Genomic DNA, 21,604 nt, shown 5'->3' on the forward strand with positions numbered 1-21,604 from the left:
CGGCGCTCACGCACTCGATGGCCGTGATCGTGACGCGCTGGACACGGGCACCTCTGCAGTTGCGGGAATTCTCCTTACCTACCAGAACCTTGACGGAGCCCAGCTGGGAAAGCATGATGCCCGTCTCGTCCATGTTATAGACGTTCCCTCGCAACACATTCGGATCCTGCAAGACCTGCCCGATTACGTCGAACCAATGCACCCTTTTATCGTGGATCTCGTATCGATTCCAATCGAGCGCCTTCGCCGTACTGGCTTGCAGCTCCGGATGTCGCTTGTAGAAGTGCTGCGGCCAGTTCTTGCCCGGCGATTTGCTGGGCCTCTTCGAAGGCGTCCGCCGGCGAGCGAGACTGAACGCAATCGAGCCTACATACTTGATCCGCACAGGCCGACCAAGAGCGTCTTGCTGGACGAGAAAGGCGACCAGCGCCTTCTCTTCCCACCGATCGAGGTACTGCTGGCTTTCCGCCTTTGCTTTCAGTGACGGGCGGCCGCGCGCGCGATGCTGGAGCGTCGTGCGGGGAACATTAGTGTGTTGTGACCGAGCGCGGAAAGATCTCTCTACGCCAGAGCACGCATCTTCGGCCAGCGCCAGGCTGGCCTTGTCCATATGCTCTGCACTACTGTATGGAAGTAGTGTGGAGGAACGGGAAGAAGGAAGCAGAGTTTCTGGGGGATCTGCCTTCTGGGGGATCTGCAGGTACCCGAAAAGTGGTCCGAAAGCGGACAGCAGGCAGAAGCGCCAACCCCACGTGGCTTCAGAAACATCGAGAAGCGCGCAACAATGCGGCTTGCGCTACACTCCACCACACAGCATATCTGGAGACAGCATAGCGCTGAAACAGGTTTACATGTCCGATGGACTGAGGTCAGCACGATTACAAGTCTCATGTTCACCGACGGACTGTAGATCTGCCTTGACGAACGGAGAAACTCTCGGTTTGCACAACGCTTCGCTCAGACACTTCCTGAAGCAGTAAACATAATAATTGCCTCATGGACTACAGTATCCGCCCTCCGAGAGCTGGAAGCAATACGACAGCTACGGTGTAGCAGGGGCCAGTCGTTAAGGAGTCGATTTGCAGCATCTACATGATGGTCTCCAGCACGATCACCATCACCCCCTTCTTGTAATGCTCAAGGCAGTGGGCGAAGAATGTGGCGCAGGGTGACGCTCCAGGGCCGACTGACGCGCAAGTTCGTCGGCAAAGGTGAGCGCTGCATTTTTGTGTACGTTGGCTCGCCTCACCGGGTGGCTCCCCATGGAGGGAGGGACGTTACAGCGACGGGGAACGACATGAACAACAACAGTACTGAAGAGAGTGATGAATGCATTCGGGTGGGGGGTAAGGTCGGTGTCGGGCGGATCGCGCCGGTCCAGTACGCGACCGGACTTGACGACATCGCCGCGGGGGTGCCAAGCCCGGAGGCGGAGGGAAGGGCGGTGGATGAAGAGGGATACTAGGTAGTGACCAGGGCACGTGGTAAGAAGACGAATCATGCAGCAGCCAAGGCGCCCCGAGGCGCTCGAGCGGTGTTCCAGTTCAACCAGCCGGTCGAAGCGTCGAAGAAGAGGAGGGCCGAAGAGCAGCTAAGCGAGGCCGCGAGAGGAAGGACGGTAACGGAGCAGATCCAGAGCCTCAAGACGCTCATCGTGCAGCTGATCGATCAAAATGAGGACCGGCAAGAAGAAGTGGAGAAGCAGAGGCAGGAGATCGGTGCTCTCCGCAGCGAGATCGAGACGATGCGGAAGCTCCTCCAGCAGAGCAAACCAGCCAGAGCCACCTACGCGACGGCTGCGACAACGGGAATGAAAGCAGCACCGACGGCCGACGCCACTCGGCCTCCGAGGGGAGACCGGGTAATGCACTCGCAGAGGCTGCGAGTCGAAGATGACGGAAGCGCGATTACCATTAACACTACACGCTTCAGAGGCGAGAAGACGGATTTCGCGCTAGTAATGGCAGGTCTGCAACAGGGCATCGATGCCACGCCGGCGGTCCAAGGGGTCAAGATCAAGTGTCTTCGGCAGCTGCCTAGCGAGAGGATTAACATAGTGTTCGCGAGCGAAGCGGATACGGCCAAGGCCAAAGAGCACTCGGGCTGGCTGAACATCGCGATGCCGGAGGCCTATATGAAGAGCGATGCGTGGTATCCCGTCAAATGCGACATAGTGTCGAAGCAGGCAGTCCTCGATGCGACGGTCGAGGGAGGTCGCAGCCTCCGCAGGGAGGTGTGCGCAGAATTCGCGGTAGACAATCGGAGGGACGACATAGACTTCACGGCAATGAAGGCAAGCTGGCTTAGCAAGATAGACCCGAGGAAGAGGACCGGCTCCCTCGTAATCTGGTTGAAGAACAAAGTGGCGGCAGATTATTTGCTTATGGCGGGTCAGGCCCTCTTCGGCGGTGGAGCGTACGGAGCGTTCTGCTCCCGCTACGAACCGAGCACAGCGGACAAAATATGCTTCAACTGTAACGCGTACGGCCACCTCTAAGGAGCGTGCCGGAGGGCTACAAGGTGCGGGAAGTGTACAGGTCCACATCAAACGCGAGACTGCCAGAGTCGGGATCCTCCGAAGTGTGCAGTATGTGCAGGCGAGCATCGAAGTTCCGATTGGGCATGCAAGCGGCACCCCTACTACAGACGGTATCTCGCTGCCCAGGCGCAACAATTATCGACGCAGGAGACGACACCCGCTGGGGAAATTGAGATGGGAAATGCAGTACTGAATTTATGATGGAACACCTGCAGGTCCTTCATTACAACGTCGGCAGGCAGAAGCATATGCAGTGGAGCATGTTGAGTGACGAAGCGTACTCTCAGTTTGCGGTCCTCGCGGTCGTGGAGCCGCATCTGCACGCAGATCCAAGCACGGGAGAGGTGCGGTGTGGGAGCCACCAGAAATGGAGGCCGCTCACTCCGACAGTGCACCGAGAGTATGGCCCCGGCCAGTTCGCATACCGCTCTATGCTCTGGGTTAGCACCAGCATGTCGACCATCCAAGTCCCTGTGCCATCACACGACATCACAGCAGCGGTAATCACAACGTCCGAAGGGAAGGTACTCGTAGTGTCGGCCTATGACCCCAACGAAGGGGACAGTCGCATCGAGAAGCGCAAGGCAATATACCAGAAGCTGGCATACGTCCGCCAGGCTATAGACGAAGCACAAGCCAGATGGGGCAGAACGATCGAGATCTTGATCTGCTCAGACTTCAACCGACACCATTCTCTCTAGGGAGGGCAGGACATTCTCGTAAAGCGAAGAAGGACAGAGGGGACACCGATCGTGCACTTCGCTTAGGAATTCGGCCTCCAATCCATGCTCCCTGCGGGAACCATTACCTGGCAACATGTCGGCAAAAACCAACACTCGACAGTCGATGTTATTTTAGCCAGTCCCGGGCTAGTAGATCGGTTGCTGTGGTGTCGTGCCCATAAGCACGACTACGGTTCCGACCACAGAGCCATCGAGATCGAGTTTATTACCCGAGCGCTACAGCCGCAGTCGAGGCCGAGTCGCCTGATGCCGGAGAGGGCCGACTGGTCACAAATCGGCCCGGAGGTAGCACGACGGCTGCAGTCAGTCCTTCTGCCTGCGGCGGCCACGGAAGAAACTCTGGACGATACTGCAGAACGCTTTATACACATAGTGAAGGATGTCATTCATTAATACGTGCCACGAGCGAAGCCATCCCCGCACGCAAAGAGATGGTGGTTACCCGACCTCTCTCTGCTGCGGGAAACTCTCTCAGCATCTCGGAACTACGTGACAACTCTGCAGCGGAGAGGGGAGGACGCATCAGAGGCAAGGCAAGCTCTCCAGAAGATCCGCAGAGAATACTTCCGATATATAGAGAAGCAGAAGCGGAAACACTAGAAAGAATTTCTCGCAGACCCGAACAATATCTGGAAGGCGAATAGTTACGCCCGCACTGCATACCAAACGAACGTCGTCCCGGCGTTAGTGAAGGATACGACCGTGGCGGAGACGGACGAAGCGAAAGCGGACATGTTGATGGCAACGTTCTTTCCTATTCCGCCAGAACCCAAACCGTGTGGCCCGGCGAGCGAACTACAAGCGCCGGCGCAGAAGCTGGGCATGCCTCGGGAATTCCCTCGTATTACAGCAGAAGAGATACGCCAGGCCATCTTCCGACAGAACCCGAAAAAGGCGCCCGGAGCAGACGGAATCACATTCGACATCTGGAGGCGCCTCCTGCAATTTGTCATCCCGTGGATACGATAGATCTACCAGACGTCGCTGGATCTGGGCTACGTCCCCCGTTCGTGGCGAACGGCCAGGATCATTGCGTTGAGAAAGCCGGGCAAGTCAGACTACACGGTGCCGAAGGCAAACCGGCCCATCTCGTTATTACCGACCATTAGCAAAGGCCTCGAGGGCATTGTTGCGGCGAGGCTGTCATACCTTACGGAAAGATTCTTCTTGCTGCGGACCAACCATTTCGGCGCGCGGAAGCAGCGGTCCTGCGAGCAAGCGTTGGATGTCTTGGTCGAGAAGATCTATAAGGCGTGGAAGGGAAAGCGCGTGCTCTCCCTCGTGACATTCGATGTGCAAGGAGCCTTCAATAGAGTGCATCCTACAGTCCTGGCCCGGCGTCTGCGAGAGCGAGGTGTTCCAGATCAGATGGTCCGATGGATTCGCAGTTTTTGTGAGGATCGGACGGGGAGCGTCGTAATAGGCAACTACACGTCCGAATGCGCGCCTATCAGCCACGCTGGCATACCGCAAGGGTCCCCGCTCTCTCCCTTGCTGTACGTTTTCTATAACGCTGGCCTAGTGGAAGGCAAGATCGATAAGCGGGGTGGGTCGCTCGGGTTCATCGACGACTTTACAGCATGGCGGACCGGCGGCAACTGTGAAGAGACGACCGAGAAACTACAGGCGGAGGTGCTGCGACGGGCGGAGCAGTAGTCTGAAGACAGCGGAGCGACGTTCGAAGCAAGCAAGACCGGGTTTATCCACTTTGAACGAACAGCATCCGACGCACGTGCGGACACCGTCCTGCACTTCTTCGACTCTACGATCCGAACCTAGGAGGCTATTAAAATCCTAGGGGTGACGTTGGACACCCGGCTGAACATGACAGCACACTTGGATAAGATCATTACGACGGCGACGAAAAAGTGTCTGGCTATTAGGCGGTTGCGAGGCCTCCGGCCGAAGCAAATGCGGCAGCTCTACCGAAGCGTAATCGACACTACGACCGACTATGCGGCATCCACGTGGTACGCTCGGGGAAGGCTCGGCGTACAACAGCACACCACCCGGCTCGAACGGATCCAGCGCATAGGGGCGCAAGCGATCATTGGTGCCTTCCGCACAGTCTCTTCCGGCGTCCTCTAAGATGAAGCAGGGCTGGAGGCGGTGGAAACACGACTGGCGAGGAAGACGGGCAAGCACGCGCTGGACGTGAGAGCGCTGCCGCAGCAACACCCGCTGTGGTCTATTATGAACGACATGGAACGAAGGAACGACCGGCGCAGAAGCCCGATCTTTGAAATCTGGACCCAATACTACAAGGCCATCCAGGGGAAGAAAGGAGTTGGTATCACTCCGAGGCTGCCGTACGCCTTGCCGCCATGGCACGACGTCCACGACGTGGTGCAGGTGTGCGACGAAGCGGAAGCACGCCGCCTCCACGGCCGCCTGCTGGCTACTCTATCTCAGCATCAGCTGTACTATACCGACGCGTCGGTGCGGAACGGCTGGGCTGGCATCGCAGTGGTCAGGTGCTATCGCGTGGCGGGGAAGCCATCATACGAGGTCGTCCACCAAGAGACTATCGGGCGGGAAACGACATGCACCGCCACTAGTGCGGAGATCCACGCGATTAAGATAGCGCTCGGATACGTCGAAAAGGCGGATACTCGCGTATGGATTGTGTCAGACAGTCAAGAAGGTCTACGGCGGATCGGCACTGGTGGTCAATCGAAGAGGTCGCGGGAGGTAGTGTTAGCAACGCTCCGGGAGATCCAACTTGTTAGAGAGAGAGGCATCCACGTGAAGTTGCTGTGGATACCTGGACATCGGGGAATCGCAGGGAATGAGCAGGCACATTGTGCGGCCCAAGAAACTACGTCGACAGAACATACCCTGAGTATGGAACCCGGACGTCGGATACGGGAATATTCTGAAGCCTCTAGGCTGCTCCGATCAGCGATCGAGGCCGACGTGCCGAAAGAAGCACTAGCATGGGGGAGATATACATACGCAATCGACAGTGCTCTGCCCGGAAGACATACGCTGCAGTTGTACGGGGCGCTGACGCGCGACGATGCAGGAATACTAGCACAAGCACGAACGGGACATGCCCATCTCCGAGAATACCTGGCACGCACGCGTCAACTGGAAAGCGCGGTATGCGAATGCGGGAGAGGCGTGGAGTCCGTCAAACACGTTATTCTCTATTGCCCTTTGTGGGCCTCTCCGCGAGGAGCATTGCGAGAGGCTGCTGGCGACAGATGGGGCGATGTGTCCTTCCTGCTAGGCGGGAAGAGTAGAAAGAAAGATCCAAGGACAGGACTACCAGTAGATGGAGAGAAATGGCGGCCAAACCTGGACATGGTGCGGGCCACCATTACGTTCCTGAAGAGTACGGGCAGGTTTGCACCTCAGGGCCCCACGTCAGATGTCTAACAGTGCTCTTATGGAGTGGCTACCCCTATTACACTCCTGCAAAACCGATTTGGGGAACATTTGAGTCAAGGCAGCATACGAGAGTATAAACGTAAGGTCAACGTTTAGGGACAGCTCATACGGACGATAGATCTGTGCATAGCTATACTGAATGACATAACATAACATAACATAGCCATTCGAATAGCTGGAAACGCTGCTGCCTACCACGATTACGGGGCGCGGACCCATATATAGAATGCCAAGGTATGGAATTGATTGCATTGGCAAGGCTCGAACAGACGCGCTGACGAACGTTGTGGTGGACAAAAGTGCATTTTGCAGACAATCACCATAGATCTCAGTTCCGACCTCGGCGGTAGTCGTATTCTGGGCACGTGAGAAGACTCCATCGGAACGTTTTCGGATTCCCAGGTTGAGACGATCTTCTGCTTTCGGGCGGAAGTTGTATACTGTGTGCACATTTTGCATAGCAAGGTAAGTATGAAGAAGAGAGAGGTTTCGAAGGAAACGGAAGTTTTTATGCTGAGGGAACTCGCTAGCGCCGGAAGCAGCGGCCCGGTGCGGCTAGGCATCAGCTCGCGTCGAACAGGTCGGTTGCTCATTAATTTGTAAGCGGAAATTTGATACGTCGCTCGACTAAGACTGCACGTATAATGCCGTGGTGCGAACGTTAGCGAAGCAAACTTGCCAGTGTCAGTCTTCGCCACACGAGCTACGGAGTAGCGCGGAGGCAGGCTGTCGCTGTTCCCCGCTATTAACCTTGCTCACCGCAGTGCCTCGATGGATGGATGGATGGATGGATGGATGGAGTTTATTCCGCCCGGCGCTAAGCACCTAAAGGGCACACTACGGATATTACGTCATCACATTGCTTCCGGAAATTTTCCTGAACTCCAAATAGCCCATTCGGTTTGTCCTATCTCAGTTCTCCTGCTCCTTCTGTCCTATGTTGCCGGAAACTCGTACTAGGTTAGTGTGCACAAGCTCTCTTGAAGTCGCTCCTCCAAGTGTTCACTGTCCCATCTTCAGCGAGTGAAGCGTGTCTTGTTAATAGTACGAGGGTGCGTTGGGGGAAACGGTTAGTAGTAGTAGGTGTAAGGTTGGTGGCGTTGTGTCCTCTATGTGTCTCGGTTGGCCGTCACCTGGCTAGGGGAAGGTTGGTACGATGAGCTCTCGAGACGGCCTGTAGCCATAGCGAACTGGATCGTCGCCAGGACTGCGTCTATTGCCGGTTTCCACTTCTCGTTGTCTGATGCTGCCTTTCCTCCGAGAAAAAAGGAGAGGTTGCCCCTCATAGTGTCTGTATGTTGTAGCATCTGTAGTCGGAGATCATCCCACAGACGGCACCGGAATAAGAAATGCTCGACGGTTTCAGTTGCTTGCGTGCATGCGCACAGGTCTGATTCTGCAGCTCCTATCCGGTGAAGGTAACCATTCAGTCGTGACATTCCGGTCCGGAGCTGTGCCAACACGCTCGCTTGTTTGCTTCCGAGGCGATCGTATACCATCCGTGTATGTGGACCAGGTATCGCGGTGTCGATTCGTCGTATATGCTTTCCTACGCCTTCGATCGGCTGCCGTCTTTTCCTCGTTTCTGCTTTCAAGTGGCTAATAGCAGTCGATCTAGCTGCTGGCCGGGTCGACTGTGGTATTTGACCTGGCTCCGTTGCAGCTTTCGCCGCCTCTTTTGCTTTTTGGCCAAGCTCAAACTCTGGAGTGGGACACCACGCCAACCGGACAGTATTGTGGCCCTGCAGGGCCCACGCGCTCTTATAGATTTGTTGTATGGTTTCCTGTCCTGACTGCTGTCTAGGCCGGCATACTGCCTGTAGTGCTGCTCGGTTGTCTGAGAAGAGATATATATTCCGCGAGACGGTAGATAGGGGTATTTGTGCAAGGCCTTCTGCCAACGCTATCAAGGCCGCCGTGTACGGGTTGTGCTCCGTCCTTGCTGATACTGTAGTCGAGACGACGGTGGATGGGGGCTCTCCCCGTTCGGTGTCTTGTATTGCGACTCCTGCGCCGACAATGTTGTTCCTCGCCGAGGAGCTTGTTGCGACACAGATACCTGCGCTCTGTTTGGCAGCGTTCACCGCTTCCTCTGTCGTTTCCTTCGCATCTGCTGCTAGTCGCCGGTGCCACGGTGCTACTGTGTATGGCGCGATGCTCTCCATACCTCTTGTCGATACCTTGTAGGTAGTTGACATCTGTTGCAGCGGGGAGCGGAACCTCCGGGTCGGTATAACCCTGAGTTTCGACAGCGGATTGGTCGTAGGCAGCGAGAGGATATCGACCCATGTGCTCGCGGCTTTGGCTGCGTGTCGTTGCTGGACTGTGCGCATGCTTGCCTCTGCTTCGGCCACTTCTCTTGCTACTGTGCGGAAGCAGCCCGTGACTGCCTGTGCTCCGATTCTTTGTACTCGATTTACTGCAGCCGCAAGTCGCCCTTTACACTTGTACATCCACACCGGCGATGCGTAGTCGACTACTGGCGCCACCATTGTTTCGAACAGCCTGCGGGCGGTAGATGGTGACAGCCCTCGCAGTCGTTTCAGTGCCATTGCAGCAGTAAGACCTGCAGTGGCCGCTCGTGCGATATGCTGTTGGAATCGAAGTTCCGAGTCCACGACCACTCCTAGGATCTTTGTGCTGGTCACCGGCTCCACCTCTTGTCCCTTGACCAGAACTGGTCGGACGCTACTTCGGCACGGTATTCGCGTAAAGTGGATAAAGGCTGTCTTGTCGCCTTCAAAGGTGGCACCGCTTCTTTGTTCCCACTCTATCGCTTGGTCGACAACCGCCTGGATCCTGCCTTGGTTTGCCTCTGCAGAGGGGCCTGTGACCCACGCTGTGTAGTCGTCGACAAATGCTATAGCACCGCCATTGCTATCGATCTTGCGCTGGACTAGGTCCGCATTAAAAAAGAGGAACAGGACTGGTGATAGTGGCGACCCCTGCGGCAATCCTGCTTGCTGTAGCGCTTGTCGCTCCGATGCCTGGCCATTAACTACGATTGTAGCCGACCGGTCCGAGCAGAAGGAATCGATCCATTTGACTAGCGTTGCGGGGATGCCCCTTGCTTGGAGTCGCTGCAGTAGTCTTTCCTTACACACTCCATTATATGCACCTTTCACGTCGAAGCTGATCAGGCTGAGCACCCTCCTGTTACGCCATGCCTTGTAGATGTGTTCCTGCAACAGGAGGATCGCCTGTACTGCCGATCGTCTCTTCCGAGCTCCGAAGTGGTTTGTTGGTAGGAGGCCTGCGGTTTCGACCGCATGTGATATCCTTTCAGCTACTACTGCTTCAAGCGCTTTGCCAAGCGTAGCGAGCAACGAAATAGGTCGCCATGCCTTCGCAGCTGTATAGTCGCTCTTGTTAGGTTTCTTTAGTGGAATGATTTTGGCTGTCTTCCATTGGGCCGGCAGTATACCCTCCCTTAGCGACGTTCGAAAGAGTGTTAGAACCCTCTCCTTTACGGCCGGCCATACCCGTTTCCACACTACCGCCGGCAGCCCATCCTCTCCTGCTGCTTTCCACGACTGCGCTGCGAACACGCTCCGTTCAACTTCGTCCATAGTGAGCGGAGGCATATGGACTGGCCTCCTCTGCTTTCGCTGCCCTTCGTCCTCGATCACGGGCGGAAGGGGTGGAAAGAATGTTGATAGCAACTCGGTCGCCTGCTCTCCCTTACCACTTGTAATCGACCCATCCCTCCTCGTAAGGGGCGGGATCTGGGAGGAGCCTAGGCTGGTATCGGCCTTCATATACTTCGCCGCCTGCCAGATGTTGTTAGTGTCGTCCAAGAATTCTTCCCAATGCCTCCTCTGCTGCTGACGGACGGCATCATGGTATTCCTTAGAAGCGATCCGTGTCTGTTTCTCGAGTTGTTCGCTATAGGTGCCCGCCCTGCGATAGCTCCTTGCCCTGTTCCTCCAACGGGTATAGATCTGACGAAGCTTAGTAAGGTCGTGTGTCCACCACCTTTTAGCATACGGCGACGGTTTCGCGACAGGAGTAAGTGCGTGGACTGCTGCAAGTACCGCACTCATGAGTTGGTCGGCCTGCGTCTGTACATCCACTAGTACATGCCCGTATATGTTTACGGCCAATGGCTGGAGTGTACTAGTAATCTTCGCACAAATCTCCTTCCAGGGTGCATTCTTGAGTAGCAGTCGTGGCTGGACTATATGCTCTGGCATGTCGACATTAATGGTGGTCTCGATCGCGTGGTGGTCCGATCCGTGCTCTGTCCCATAAATCCTACACCGGACGAGCGCGGCGGCCAGTTCCTCGGAGGCGAGCACCAGATCGATGGTGCTTTCGTGCTTGCCATTCTGCCACGTCTTGGTACCCCTCGGTAGGAGACTGCGTAGCGCAGAGTCGTTCATAAAGTCCACGAGTCCGTCTGCCTCTCCTTGTCGGGCAGGTGAGATGTCGTCCCCACCCCATAGCTGGTCATGTTGGTTGAAGTCGCCAGTTAGAAGTATATCCATTCTTTCCCTCGTTACCCGTCTCCTTGCAGTGTCCACGCTTTGCCGCAGGAGCTGTATCGTCTCCGCGAGTGCTTGCGGGTTGGCTGGCACCACGTAGACCGATGCGATGAACACCGACCGATCGGGTAGATGCAGCAGCGCTGCGGTAATATCGGGAGAGGGCACCGGGACTGGCTCACTCTCTATCCCCTTCCGGATCCAGAGCATACTTCCAATTACCCGTCTGCCTTCGCGCGTTTCCGTAGGTATCATCTTGGTCCAGTGTGGATGGCCTAGCGGCGCGGTCAACACCTTGCCCTCTCTCACAAACGAGCAAGGTTCCGATAATGCGATGACTCCGAAGTCCTCGAGGTCTGTATCATTCATTACGCTATGTTGCACCACTCGCCGCTTGCCGACATTTAGTGAAAGGACCTTCAAGGGGCTAGGCATTAGCGACAGGAGGAGGATACAGTATTCGACAGTTCTTGCTGTACGATTCGTGGGGTCCACCACATGGGATGCACTTTGGAACCAAACCCTCGGAGTCGCATTCGGTGTGGCGGTGACCTTCTTGCGCGCACTTAGCACACCTCTGTGGTTTGTTGCACGTATGTGCGATGTGGCCTATCTCCTGGCACCTATAGCACTGCATTGGTCGTCGGCGCGGTTCACAAACCCGGGTGTATGCCGATTCTCCTGCTACGTGGAAGTACTGTTCTTGTAACAGGCGTGCTGCGTCGTTGCCTCGGGTTAGGTAGACTATCATCGACCCATATGCCTTCATACTTTCTTTTCGGCTGATCCATACAATCTTGGCGATTTTGGTCTCGTTCTCCTTTTCTAGCATCTCAATCACTCCCGGTCGGAGGTCCCCCGTCTCGGTGATCACGGCCGTGCGGTTAGCATTGTCGACCTTGATTGGGTGGAGCTGGTCCCGTAGCACGCGGCTTCCCGGTGTCGCGGCTGCGGTCTTCAACATCGCCTCTTTAACCTGTGCCAACTCGCCCTCACTTCTGCAAGCTACGCGGATTCGGTCGGCGTTGCGTGGGTCCTTGGTAACTGCCACACAGCGCCACCGTTCTTGTCCTTCGACTCCTCGCATCTCTCTCTCTATACACTCCCTGACCGCGCCGGGGTGGGTCCTCGCTTTCTCGGCCTCGTCGGCTCTCGAGATGTCGATCGTGCAGTAGAGGGAGTTTGTAAAAGCTGATGGAGTTGTGCTCATCGTGAGACTGCGGATGTTGCTAGGTTGACTGTCTGGGGGTGTGCGGGCTACTTCCGCATACGAGCGACTTCCATTAGTAGGTACGGCTACGTTAGCCAGTTGTTCCTGAATGCTCGCTGCTACTTGCTGCTGAATGCTCACTGCTACTTGCTCTTGTATTATAGTTGTAATTTGTTCGATTGTTGGTACCTTCGCGACTATTTCCTCCAGCTGTTTCAATTTCTCTTCCGCCTGTGCTGCTCGTTTTCCTGCCTGTTCCGCTCGCTTTTCTGCCTCCTTGGTTCGCCCTTCCGCCTGCTTGGCTCGTTCTTCTGCCTGTTTTGCTCGCTCTTCCGCTTGTTTTGCTCGCTCTTCCGCTTGCTTCATCTGTGCTAGCATTTGTCTCTGTGGTGTATTGTCACCAGCCGCCGCCGTCGTTTGTTGTATACTATCCCTGCCCTCTTCTACTACGTCCAAGCTCTTTTCTCCCGCTGCCCCAGACTTTGTCGCATTCAGGGTGTGCGTGCCTCGATGCAGGCTCCGGTAGTTGATGGTGCCGTGCGATGCTACTCGTTTTGGGCGCACGGTGATATACTCTCCGTCTCCCGGAGGTTCCGCCATCCTCCTCTTCTCGCTCGTCTTCAGTCGTCGCTGAGTATGCTTCAACAGGTTGGATGGATCGTCCTTAGAGTATGCCGCACGATCTTTTTCGCTCCCCGCAGTGCCTCGATAGCATAGGAAAGGCAGCACTTTGGCTCGGCGGGGTCGGATGGGCGCGAAACTCTCGAGGAATACGACATATACAACGCGGCCACGCATGTCGCACGATCTCGATTGATAGGATGTACAGGTCCACGGCAAAACCGCGTAAACATGCTCGATCATTCGCAGCAACAATATCCTATCTTAGCCGCAACCAAAGGCAACACAAAAGGCTGCCGCAATATACAAATCTAGAAACCCCTCTGGGCAGAGTTTGCTATCCCTCTGTTTTCTACTTCACTTGCCGAAGATCCAAAATATCAGCCGGACTCACCTGGTTTGCCATCTGCGCCTCTTCTCAATCATGATGCTCAAGCCTGTCCTCCTGACCGTCCTATCTCTCGTGGTTAGCTCCCTAGCTACCGACTACTGCGTCAAACCCCCTGCCAGAGACCCTCAGACTGGACAGTTAGTCCAATGGCACGTTACAAATTCCATAAGCACATGTCTTGACGACGCAGCATGTACAGAAGTCAAGTACAATATGGACATCAAAAGCGACATGCCAAAATTCTCAGGCAATTGCCATTTCGACTCGGCTCCAGCCAACGTTGAGACAGGATGGCAACCATGCACTGTCACGAGTGAGGATAACTCGGTTACTAAATTGGAGTACAACGTGGCTATGGGTCCGAACCGAGCCGAGTCTCAGGAGGATGTAAAAACTGCCTCGAGAGTGCAGGTGAGAGCGACGACTGCTGAGTGAGTTTACTACCCGAGGAGATATGAAAGCGTAACTCTAACGTTTGTCTACTAGAGCTGTCTGGCTTGGAACGCGATATGGTGCCTTCAGCAAACTGAAGAAGTATTATCCCACATTTTCTCTATACCCATGTACACTCTAGTAGTAGTCAGATTTGCAGTGAGATGAGTGTTACGGTCCGTGATTAACCACGCCGGGCACGGGACCATTACGTCGAAAGGATGGAGCGACGCTTAGATAGCAGAGCTTGGCGACCTTTGGCAGTGAACTCCCAACACTCATTCCAAAACGCTTCACAGATACACACATGCTATCTCTGGATAGTGCTTTTTTTATGTTGTCTACAGATACCACGAGCCATAACTAGGCCTCGTCCGTACAGCAAAACAACTCGGCGCTCTATACGTTTTACTACCGACCATCGAGGCCTCCTTCCAGCCAGTAGAAGACGCAGAGTTCGGCCAACGCGATAGTAAAAGAGGTCAATCGACGTGTTTTGTAAGGCGCAGACATCACCGGCCTCACAACATTAGGTCTCGCAGAAAATCCATCCATTCTGCAACTTCGCCCCACTAATAGCTTCCGCGCTCTGTCGTTGGAGAGCCACGTTAGGGCAGCAGCAGTCTTCTAATTCATTGAACAAGCGCAGATCCTAGGTCGCAACAAGCTCAGTTGCTCATCAACATAGCTCGCTCGACTGAGACTGCACTTGGTGTGCACTTTGGTGCATCAAGCTGCACCTATGCGATAATTGACCTCACAATATTGCCAACAGTAGATGGAAGCCGCGATGTGGCAAAGTCCGACTCTTCTTTCCCCGTGTGTCACTCGAATTGGGGATGGAGCAAGAACCGGACGACAAGTCCTAAGTCCTCACGACGGCGTTTTCCTGCTACCCCATCAACGCAACGCCATGGCACCGTGAGGAAGTAGGAGACATGTGGATCTTTCACTCGTTCCCAACCTATGACTGCTTAATTACCAGCTATCAGCTAGCTAGTAACGAAGGGATTCTCGGATCATCGTCACCATGGCACCTAAGAGACACACCGTTCTTATCGTACCTGGGGCATATTACACTACCGAACACTACGCCGAATTTTCGCAGCATGCCTATACTTCTAGTACGAAAGAAATCGTCGTTACTATGCCTCGTGCGAGTGGCCATTGTGCGGAACATCATTTCGAGCTTGATATTTCTGCCATCGCAATAGAGCTGATCAAGCTTCTGCGGGCACGACTTGAGGTGCGCAAATACTCGGCTTGATATTCGTTACTACCTTGGTTCTAGAGCCTGGCCGATCCTTACGCGACCTGCAGGATCACGCTGCCACCGATCCGATTATGTTCGAGAGGTCAGCCGACATTATGCGCTCAATACTCAAGTCATGAGGAATAACATGCTCTGCGCGTAGGCGCTTGTAGAGGCATCAACGAACCTTTGATGGCAGCACAAGCATGCAATGGTCCAGGACATCTGACAAGCGACACCTCCTCAAGAGCTTTCTGCCTCTAGCTCTGACATATGTCGATCGAATCTAGCTTCGCCAGCTCCATTACTAACCATGCCAACGATAGGTTGTGTCCAGTCTCTTCTGCAATTAGCAAAAGGTCCAAACTCTTCGCAAAGGCTATAGCTTTTCCACATCACAGCAGTGCTGATAGAAGCATTAGAAAGAATCATTTGTCGGCGTCGGGCTCAACATACCTGCCAGCCATGAACGCTAGACAAAACCACGTTATGACAATAGTCGCTATAGCCGCTCCATCTTCTCGATAGTTTGGAGAAGGCCAAGCTGCAAGAAGCCTCTCGGCAAGGGCCTGGTCCTGTCCCTGGATGTCGACGTCTCCGCTAGCAATGACAGCTGTCGTGGCGAGCGTTGCCCCGAGTTGCGCCAGAGTACCAAGTATCGCACTAAGCTTCCAGCTGAGTGACATAAGCTTGGATTCTCTCCGCTCCGGCCACCACAAATCGAAAAGGAATGCCATGCCAAATATGAGTCCCCAGACACCGCCGATAACCGTCAGCACTAGACGTATATTACTCAGATCATCCACGTCTACGCTGATGTTTGGATTTTTCTCTTCTACGTCGTCACGTCGGTCCTGGTAGCGCGTTGTCGCAACGTTCGAAACTCCGGAGCATACTGCAAGTGACATAGTGCAGGCCTGGTACACGATGAATTTCGTCCGCCGAAAGTAGTAAACGTCGGACCACATGTGAGAAGGCTTGAACTTCTTCCGCCGAACTTCGGAGCCATGCAGGCCAGTCATCAGAGGGGCCATGTCTTGACCCAGAGAACCGTATCGAGCCTTCTGTTGGGTTGGCAGTGGGAAATGCAATCAAGTAACAAATGCTGGGCCCAATTCTGTCCTGCGATGCTGCTCTTAAACAATTTCTATTCTTACTCGCCTTACACTAGCAATGCACTCGGCGTTTCCGCATTGCTATGCTCCGTTGTCAGCACAAATGCATTCTATTGTATATGATTTATGCACGTGAACGTCAAACATCCTAGTACTCTGTTGTGTATGTTATAAGTGGAGCTCCGGTGCACTTTGAGTGCTTGGCAGCACAACATGTGCACTAGGTGCACGTAATGGTCCTTGTCCGCTTCTCCAGAACCTTGATATTGGAGCCCGGAAATACCGTAAGGTGTCGACAATTAATAGTTAGCCCAGCGCCGGAGCGTATGCAGAGAAACGAAACACAACGGGCATGGAAACGGAACGACTAGGCATCACTTTCGTGCGACAAGTTCTTTGCAATCAATTCCGGTATCCGAGTAGAGCCTGTCCTGTCGTTGTTATGCTAGGTCGACATGGAGGCAGGCTGTGTTGCCAAGGACAGCCATGTCATACGAGGTTATACGAGCTAGACACATAACGTCGAGGACAGGAAATTTGTACGAGCTGATACGAGCTGGAGATCGGATCGCGGGACGAAAATTCTAAGATCCGTTTAATGCTCTAGGACGACCAATGCAAGATATTAATTTGTTGTCGTCGGAATACTACAAGCTCTCCAACAGCCTACGACAGGCCCGTACTTTCACTCCTCGTTCCATATATCGTAGTAATGCTTTCGCGGGTAGAAGATGACAATGTTTTGTCCTTCTTCTACCTGCTATTTTGCGGCCTTGACTGCTAGAACCGGGTCGCTTCGAAGACTACAGCTGTCTCTGAACAAATCAAACGCGTCCACATACTAGTGATCTGACGTGATAGTGCCAAGCGCGGACGAGTCCGAATCCTGTCTGCACTTCCGTCCTTTTTGACTAAGATGCTCTCAGTCCAATTCAGCACTATCGGCACAAGTTCTGAAGACAACATTGACCCGAGGAAATGGCTTTCTCAATTAATAAGCTCAGTCAGTAAGCATAGAGATCTTGCTATTCGTCTTTAGTGCGGCTACATTGATTTCAAAGCATTTGCCTCGGACAGTCTACGGGCACGGAATCGCTAGCAGAGCGCTACACGACCATATAAAGGATGGAAGGTCACTCGATTCAAGGTTCACAGGAAACCAAAAAAAAGCCCCCTATCCAGTGAGGAAGCGATAACTACACAACATGTCTGCTCCTACCTATGTCTTCGGATCCCACCAAATTGGCGACAATTCCGCAGAAGAATTGGAGCACATTTTGAATGTGCTCAAGAAGAACAATGTTAAGATTATCGACACTGCTCGTGTGTACACCGACAGTGAGAAGCGTTTGGGGGAGATCGGCGCCTCCAAATCCTTCGCAATCGACACGAAATCGCCCTCCTTCGTCCCCAAGGCGCTTTCTCGAGACTCACTTACCGCAGGCATCGACGAGTCTCTGTCTTCCCTCAAGACTAACAAAGTCGAAATCTACTATCTCCACGCACCAGACGCTGGCACATCCATCGAGGAAACTGTCGACACAATTCAAGAGCTCCACAGACAGGGGAGATTCGAGCGGTTTGGCTTATCCAATTTCGTGCTCGAAGACGTCCGCAAAATTCACGCATACGCCGCATCCACGGGCGGCATTATCCCAAGCGTCTACCAAGGCCACTACAATGCCTTTGCGCGAACGATCGAGAAAGACCTCTTCCCGCTTCTTCGTAAGCTCAAAATGTCATTTTATGCATATTCGCCGCTCGCCGGAGGATTCTTTGCCAAGGACCCGGAGAAGCTTGCGAGGAATAGCGAGGGCGGTCGTTTCGATGCATCTACACTCGCTGGGCAGATGTACAATTCACTTTACAATAAACCAGTCGTCGTGGAAGGGTTGAAGCAGTGGCGAAAACTGGCGGAAGAAGTGGGAGAGACGAGCGAAAGCTTGGCATATCGTTGGGTGACGTTTCATTCTCAGCTGGATCCAAAGAAGGGTGATGCGGTAATCATTGGGGCGCGTCGACCGGGTCAGTTGGAACGGACGTTTGAGACATTGAACGCTGGACCGCTGAAGACAGAGACGGTGGAGAAGATTGAGAAGCTATGGGCGTTGGTGGAGGCAGATGCGCCGCTGGATAATTTCAACTCCTGGGCAAAGGACTTTGTGGGAGCTCATCCATAGATACTCGGTGTCCCCCAGGGCTTCATACCGCAATATGGAGTTGCTCTCCTGGATCATCACGCATATCAATCGACCATAATGGATAGGAGGTGAGCCAAGTGCGCACCATTTCTACCGCATATTCGTCAGCGAGCTATTTTGCGTATCAGCATGCTAAGCTCACGATAGCCATAGTTCTGTCGATGAACCTCGTGATTTCACTTCTCCAAAATGCTCCCCCAAGTGCTACTCAGACGGGCAGCAGGAACTGTCAAGAGGTTGATTGCCGCGGCAGGTGCTTCTGCTGCGGTCGAGGGGTTGAGTGTCTCGGTGAGTCCAACGAAGCAGGCTTTGGGCTTCTAAAGAAGATGGCGACGTGAAAGGGGAGAATTATCTTGGCGTCAAAACAGGACGGTTCGAGGGGTGGTAATCAGAGTGGGAGGTTGGGAGTAAAGGGAAGGGCTTTGGCGGAGGTTCGAGTGATGGCTATAGTAAGGTTATGGGGGTGGCGAGGGTGAGGATCGAGCAGTGGAAGGTAGAGGACGGTGGAGGTGCTGGACTGATTCAAAGTGAATGGAGAGGAAAGGTCGTAGAGAGAAAATGGTTCTAGGAAAAATGTGCTTCTCCAAGCGGACCATTTGCTTTCAAGTCTGCCGACACAAACATTCTCCAGTCGTTGAAGACTTGAGCCATTACCCCCGATGCCCACAAGTCACATTGTCCTTTGGCCCCCCTCCACGTACACACGGCCTCTAAGACGAAAAGTTCATCTCGCCCACCAAAAGGATGGGCTCGGCGTTAGTGTAATTCTTGATATCCCCCAACACGTCCTTGCCTTCCTGCGATTCCGCCGCCGCCGCCCATTCTTCCGCGCTTCCGAATTCCAGAATCGTTTGCACGATGTATGGAGAGCCTTCTTTGACTTTGAGCACTTTCCAAGATTTCATCCCGAATTTTTCCCATTTTTCTTGCGCGAGCGGCATGTGCGTGGACTTGTAGTAGTCCATGTCGAATTGAATTCCCTGAGGGTAGAGGACTGTGATGGACGTTGGGGCCATTGTGCGTGCTTTTCTTGATGTCGCAGTCTTCCTGTTGGGGGCTGCTGGTGGGTTTGACTAACTAGCCCTTTTGTTTCTTTCTTTTGGCAGGAAGGGAACACGGGGTGGGGAGAGGGATTGTAGTATTTGAATGTACGGCAGAGGGAACTCAGTAGCTTTCTTGAAAGCTTCTGGTATCGAGTTAGAGAGTTGTTTTCTACAGAGGGCATATAACATATACTAACATTCGCCTAGGTGACTCCGCGGTGACGCATGCTATTGACATGGAATTCGCGATACAGAATTGCAGAGTTGCAGGCTCGTATCTTACTCGTATTGCCTTATTCAGGCTCGGAGTGAATTCCGGACTTCACTGCCCGTTGTATTGCCTTGTTTGGGTAAACGCAAGGGATCTAAAGCCGGCCGATCGGAAGAAGTACCTTTCAGAAGAAGTCAAACCGGAATTCCCTGGGAAGTCTGGTGAGCGGCTGTTTCGCTGCCCTAGGAGACGATGAAGGCTACACGTTAAGCTCCTAGTCTCACTGCCGGGATTGCCTTTGAAGCTTTCACATCCGGGCCACGGCAGCTGTGTTGTAAGAATCCGAATCTTGCCGCCCACTATGGGCGATACCATGTATGGGCCTTTCCGATATCATCTCTTCGACCCATCGAAGGGTGCTTTGACTAGTCCCAGAGAGATAAATGCGGACGCGTGTGGTGTCTCGCGCCATCTTCTACCTCCCGCAGGATGATGGAGAGTGCGGAAGATCCAGCGGCGACGGCCCAATGCGGCTAGGCAGCTGCCCGACTCGAGCCGCCCAAGTGATCATCAATTTGTAAGCAGAAATTTGATGCGTCCCTCGACTGAGACTGCACTGCGTGTGCACTTTTCTGCGCATCATGTTTCGTCTATGCGACATCTGACCACACAATCGTGCCTGAAAAGGGCGAAGCTGCGATCGGATATTATCCGACCTCATCTCCCAGAGCTCCGCATCTTCACGATGACGCGTGATACAGCGTGACGTGGCTCTAACGCAGTCTTTCCAAAACACCACAGACTTCCGCGACCTCGTGCCAGCTACAACAAGATCTGGAATTCCGTATATACCGGAGATGGTCTGGAAGTTTTGTTATTGAAGACTCAAGTGGTCATACAATGGAAGAAAATACTTCAAAAAGCCACTTAATCGCCTTAGACCTGACATGCTTGGTTGTATGTTGCACCAGGTACATGCCAAAGAGGTGACGACTCTTTATCGCCAAGGTCCGGCGATTTAATTGTCATCGTAGGGCAAGAAGGTTACTATCTGGCAACACTTGGATGGAAGGCGCCCCATCTCCCCTATATCTAGTGCCAACACTCATCATCTCAGCAGCTGCAATGGCCTGATCAACTTGTCGTCATTAGAAACTCGGTCCTCGCGTGTTCGCTCCAGCTCAAGGGGACCAGACGATGCAGTCGTGGAAGAACTGATTATCGGTTGCTGTGAAAGACTGCGTCCGATTGATCCTCCATTTTTCGCAGCTTCGAACTGAGACACCCCGCTTTTGCCATTCGCATTCATCATCTGCCTTGACAGGCAGTGTCCGGCTGAGCCTGACAGACTATCGCACATCGCAGATGAGCCAATACTGACCTGGCGTTCCTCGGAACATACCAACCCGTCTCGGTGAGCGTTCAAACGTCAGCTGCTAAAGCAGAACCCGAAGGTCCATATCCTTCAACGTCGTCCTCAATAGAGAAATCGAGATTGCGTTTCTGAAATACGCAATTTCTACCAGCCTTTACCGGGTGAGCTGGGCGCAAGAATGGAATCTTAGCCTTATGATGGCGAATAGTCCGCAGGGCATTCTGGCCCACAATTCTCTGCTGCATGAACGAGAAGCGTCTTGGCCGTCCATTTTCCGTAGCAGTAGCAGTTGGCAGCGTTGCCGTTCTCCTCATCTTGCCTCCCTGCAAATTGAATGGCGGCGTCAGTTTTGGGTTGCGAATAAGCGTTACAGCTTGCACTCGTGCCGGAAATCACTTACAGCAACAAGTATCATTCCAAGTGCAGGCCGGACCACAAGCCCTGTTATCTGCCGGGCAATTGGAACCTTCAGGGTACGTCAAGTGGCCGCCGACATAGAGATCGCTATTGCAAAGACAGCAAACTGTACTCGGATCATGGTTCACAACTTCATCTGCGAAAGCGTCAGCGATCAGACGAAACGACAATGTAAAA

At 53.7% G+C, this 21,604-nt stretch overlaps 7 protein-coding genes across 7 annotated transcripts; 5 read left to right on the forward strand and 2 right to left on the reverse strand.

Annotated features, from left to right (window-relative positions):
- Positions 1-1,297: 1,297 nt before the first annotated feature.
- Positions 1,298-2,497, forward strand: CKM354_000005000 (uncharacterized protein; the record flags this gene model as incomplete). Its single annotated transcript, XM_044795132.1, has 2 exons — positions 1,298-1,380; positions 1,477-2,497. 2 exons carry the CDS (start codon positions 1,298-1,300, stop codon positions 2,495-2,497), a joined length of 1,104 nt encoding a protein of 367 aa, XP_044651067.1.
- A 239-nt stretch (positions 2,498-2,736) lies between these two features.
- Positions 2,737-3,240, forward strand: CKM354_000005100 (uncharacterized protein; the record flags this gene model as incomplete). Its single annotated transcript, XM_044795133.1, has 1 exon — positions 2,737-3,240. The coding sequence occupies one exon, from the start codon at positions 2,737-2,739 to the stop codon at positions 3,238-3,240; it is 504 nt and encodes a 167-aa protein (XP_044651068.1).
- A 774-nt stretch (positions 3,241-4,014) lies between these two features.
- On the forward strand, positions 4,015-4,938 carry CKM354_000005200 (uncharacterized protein; the record flags this gene model as incomplete). The annotated part of the gene is made up of 2 exons (XM_044795134.1): positions 4,015-4,238; positions 4,308-4,938. 2 exons carry the CDS (start codon positions 4,015-4,017, stop codon positions 4,936-4,938), a joined length of 855 nt encoding a protein of 284 aa, XP_044651069.1.
- Positions 4,939-13,414: 8,476 nt separating this feature from the next.
- Positions 13,415-13,955, forward strand: CKM354_000005300 (uncharacterized protein; the record flags this gene model as incomplete). Its single annotated transcript, XM_044795135.1, has 2 exons — positions 13,415-13,812; positions 13,868-13,955. The coding sequence occupies 2 exons, from the start codon at positions 13,415-13,417 to the stop codon at positions 13,953-13,955; spliced, it is 486 nt and encodes a 161-aa protein (XP_044651070.1).
- Positions 13,956-15,308: 1,353 nt separating this feature from the next.
- Positions 15,309-16,099, reverse strand: CKM354_000005400 (uncharacterized protein; the record flags this gene model as incomplete). Its single annotated transcript, XM_044795136.1, has 2 exons — positions 15,309-15,471; positions 15,522-16,099. The coding sequence occupies 2 exons, from the start codon at positions 16,097-16,099 to the stop codon at positions 15,309-15,311; spliced, it is 741 nt and encodes a 246-aa protein (XP_044651071.1).
- A 1,286-nt stretch (positions 16,100-17,385) lies between these two features.
- Positions 17,386-18,360, forward strand: CKM354_000005500 (uncharacterized protein; the record flags this gene model as incomplete). Its single annotated transcript, XM_044795137.1, has 1 exon — positions 17,386-18,360. One exon carries the CDS (start codon positions 17,386-17,388, stop codon positions 18,358-18,360), a length of 975 nt encoding a protein of 324 aa, XP_044651072.1.
- A 731-nt stretch (positions 18,361-19,091) lies between these two features.
- On the reverse strand, positions 19,092-19,397 carry CKM354_000005600 (uncharacterized protein; the record flags this gene model as incomplete). Its single annotated transcript, XM_044795138.1, has 1 exon — positions 19,092-19,397. One exon carries the CDS (start codon positions 19,395-19,397, stop codon positions 19,092-19,094), a length of 306 nt encoding a protein of 101 aa, XP_044651073.1.
- Positions 19,398-21,604: the final 2,207 nt, after the last annotated feature.

This window comes from Cercospora kikuchii (assembly GCF_019650295.1).
Source record: "Cercospora kikuchii DNA, contig_00001, whole genome shotgun sequence".
NCBI classification, from domain to species: domain Eukaryota; kingdom Fungi; phylum Ascomycota; class Dothideomycetes; order Mycosphaerellales; family Mycosphaerellaceae; genus Cercospora; species Cercospora kikuchii.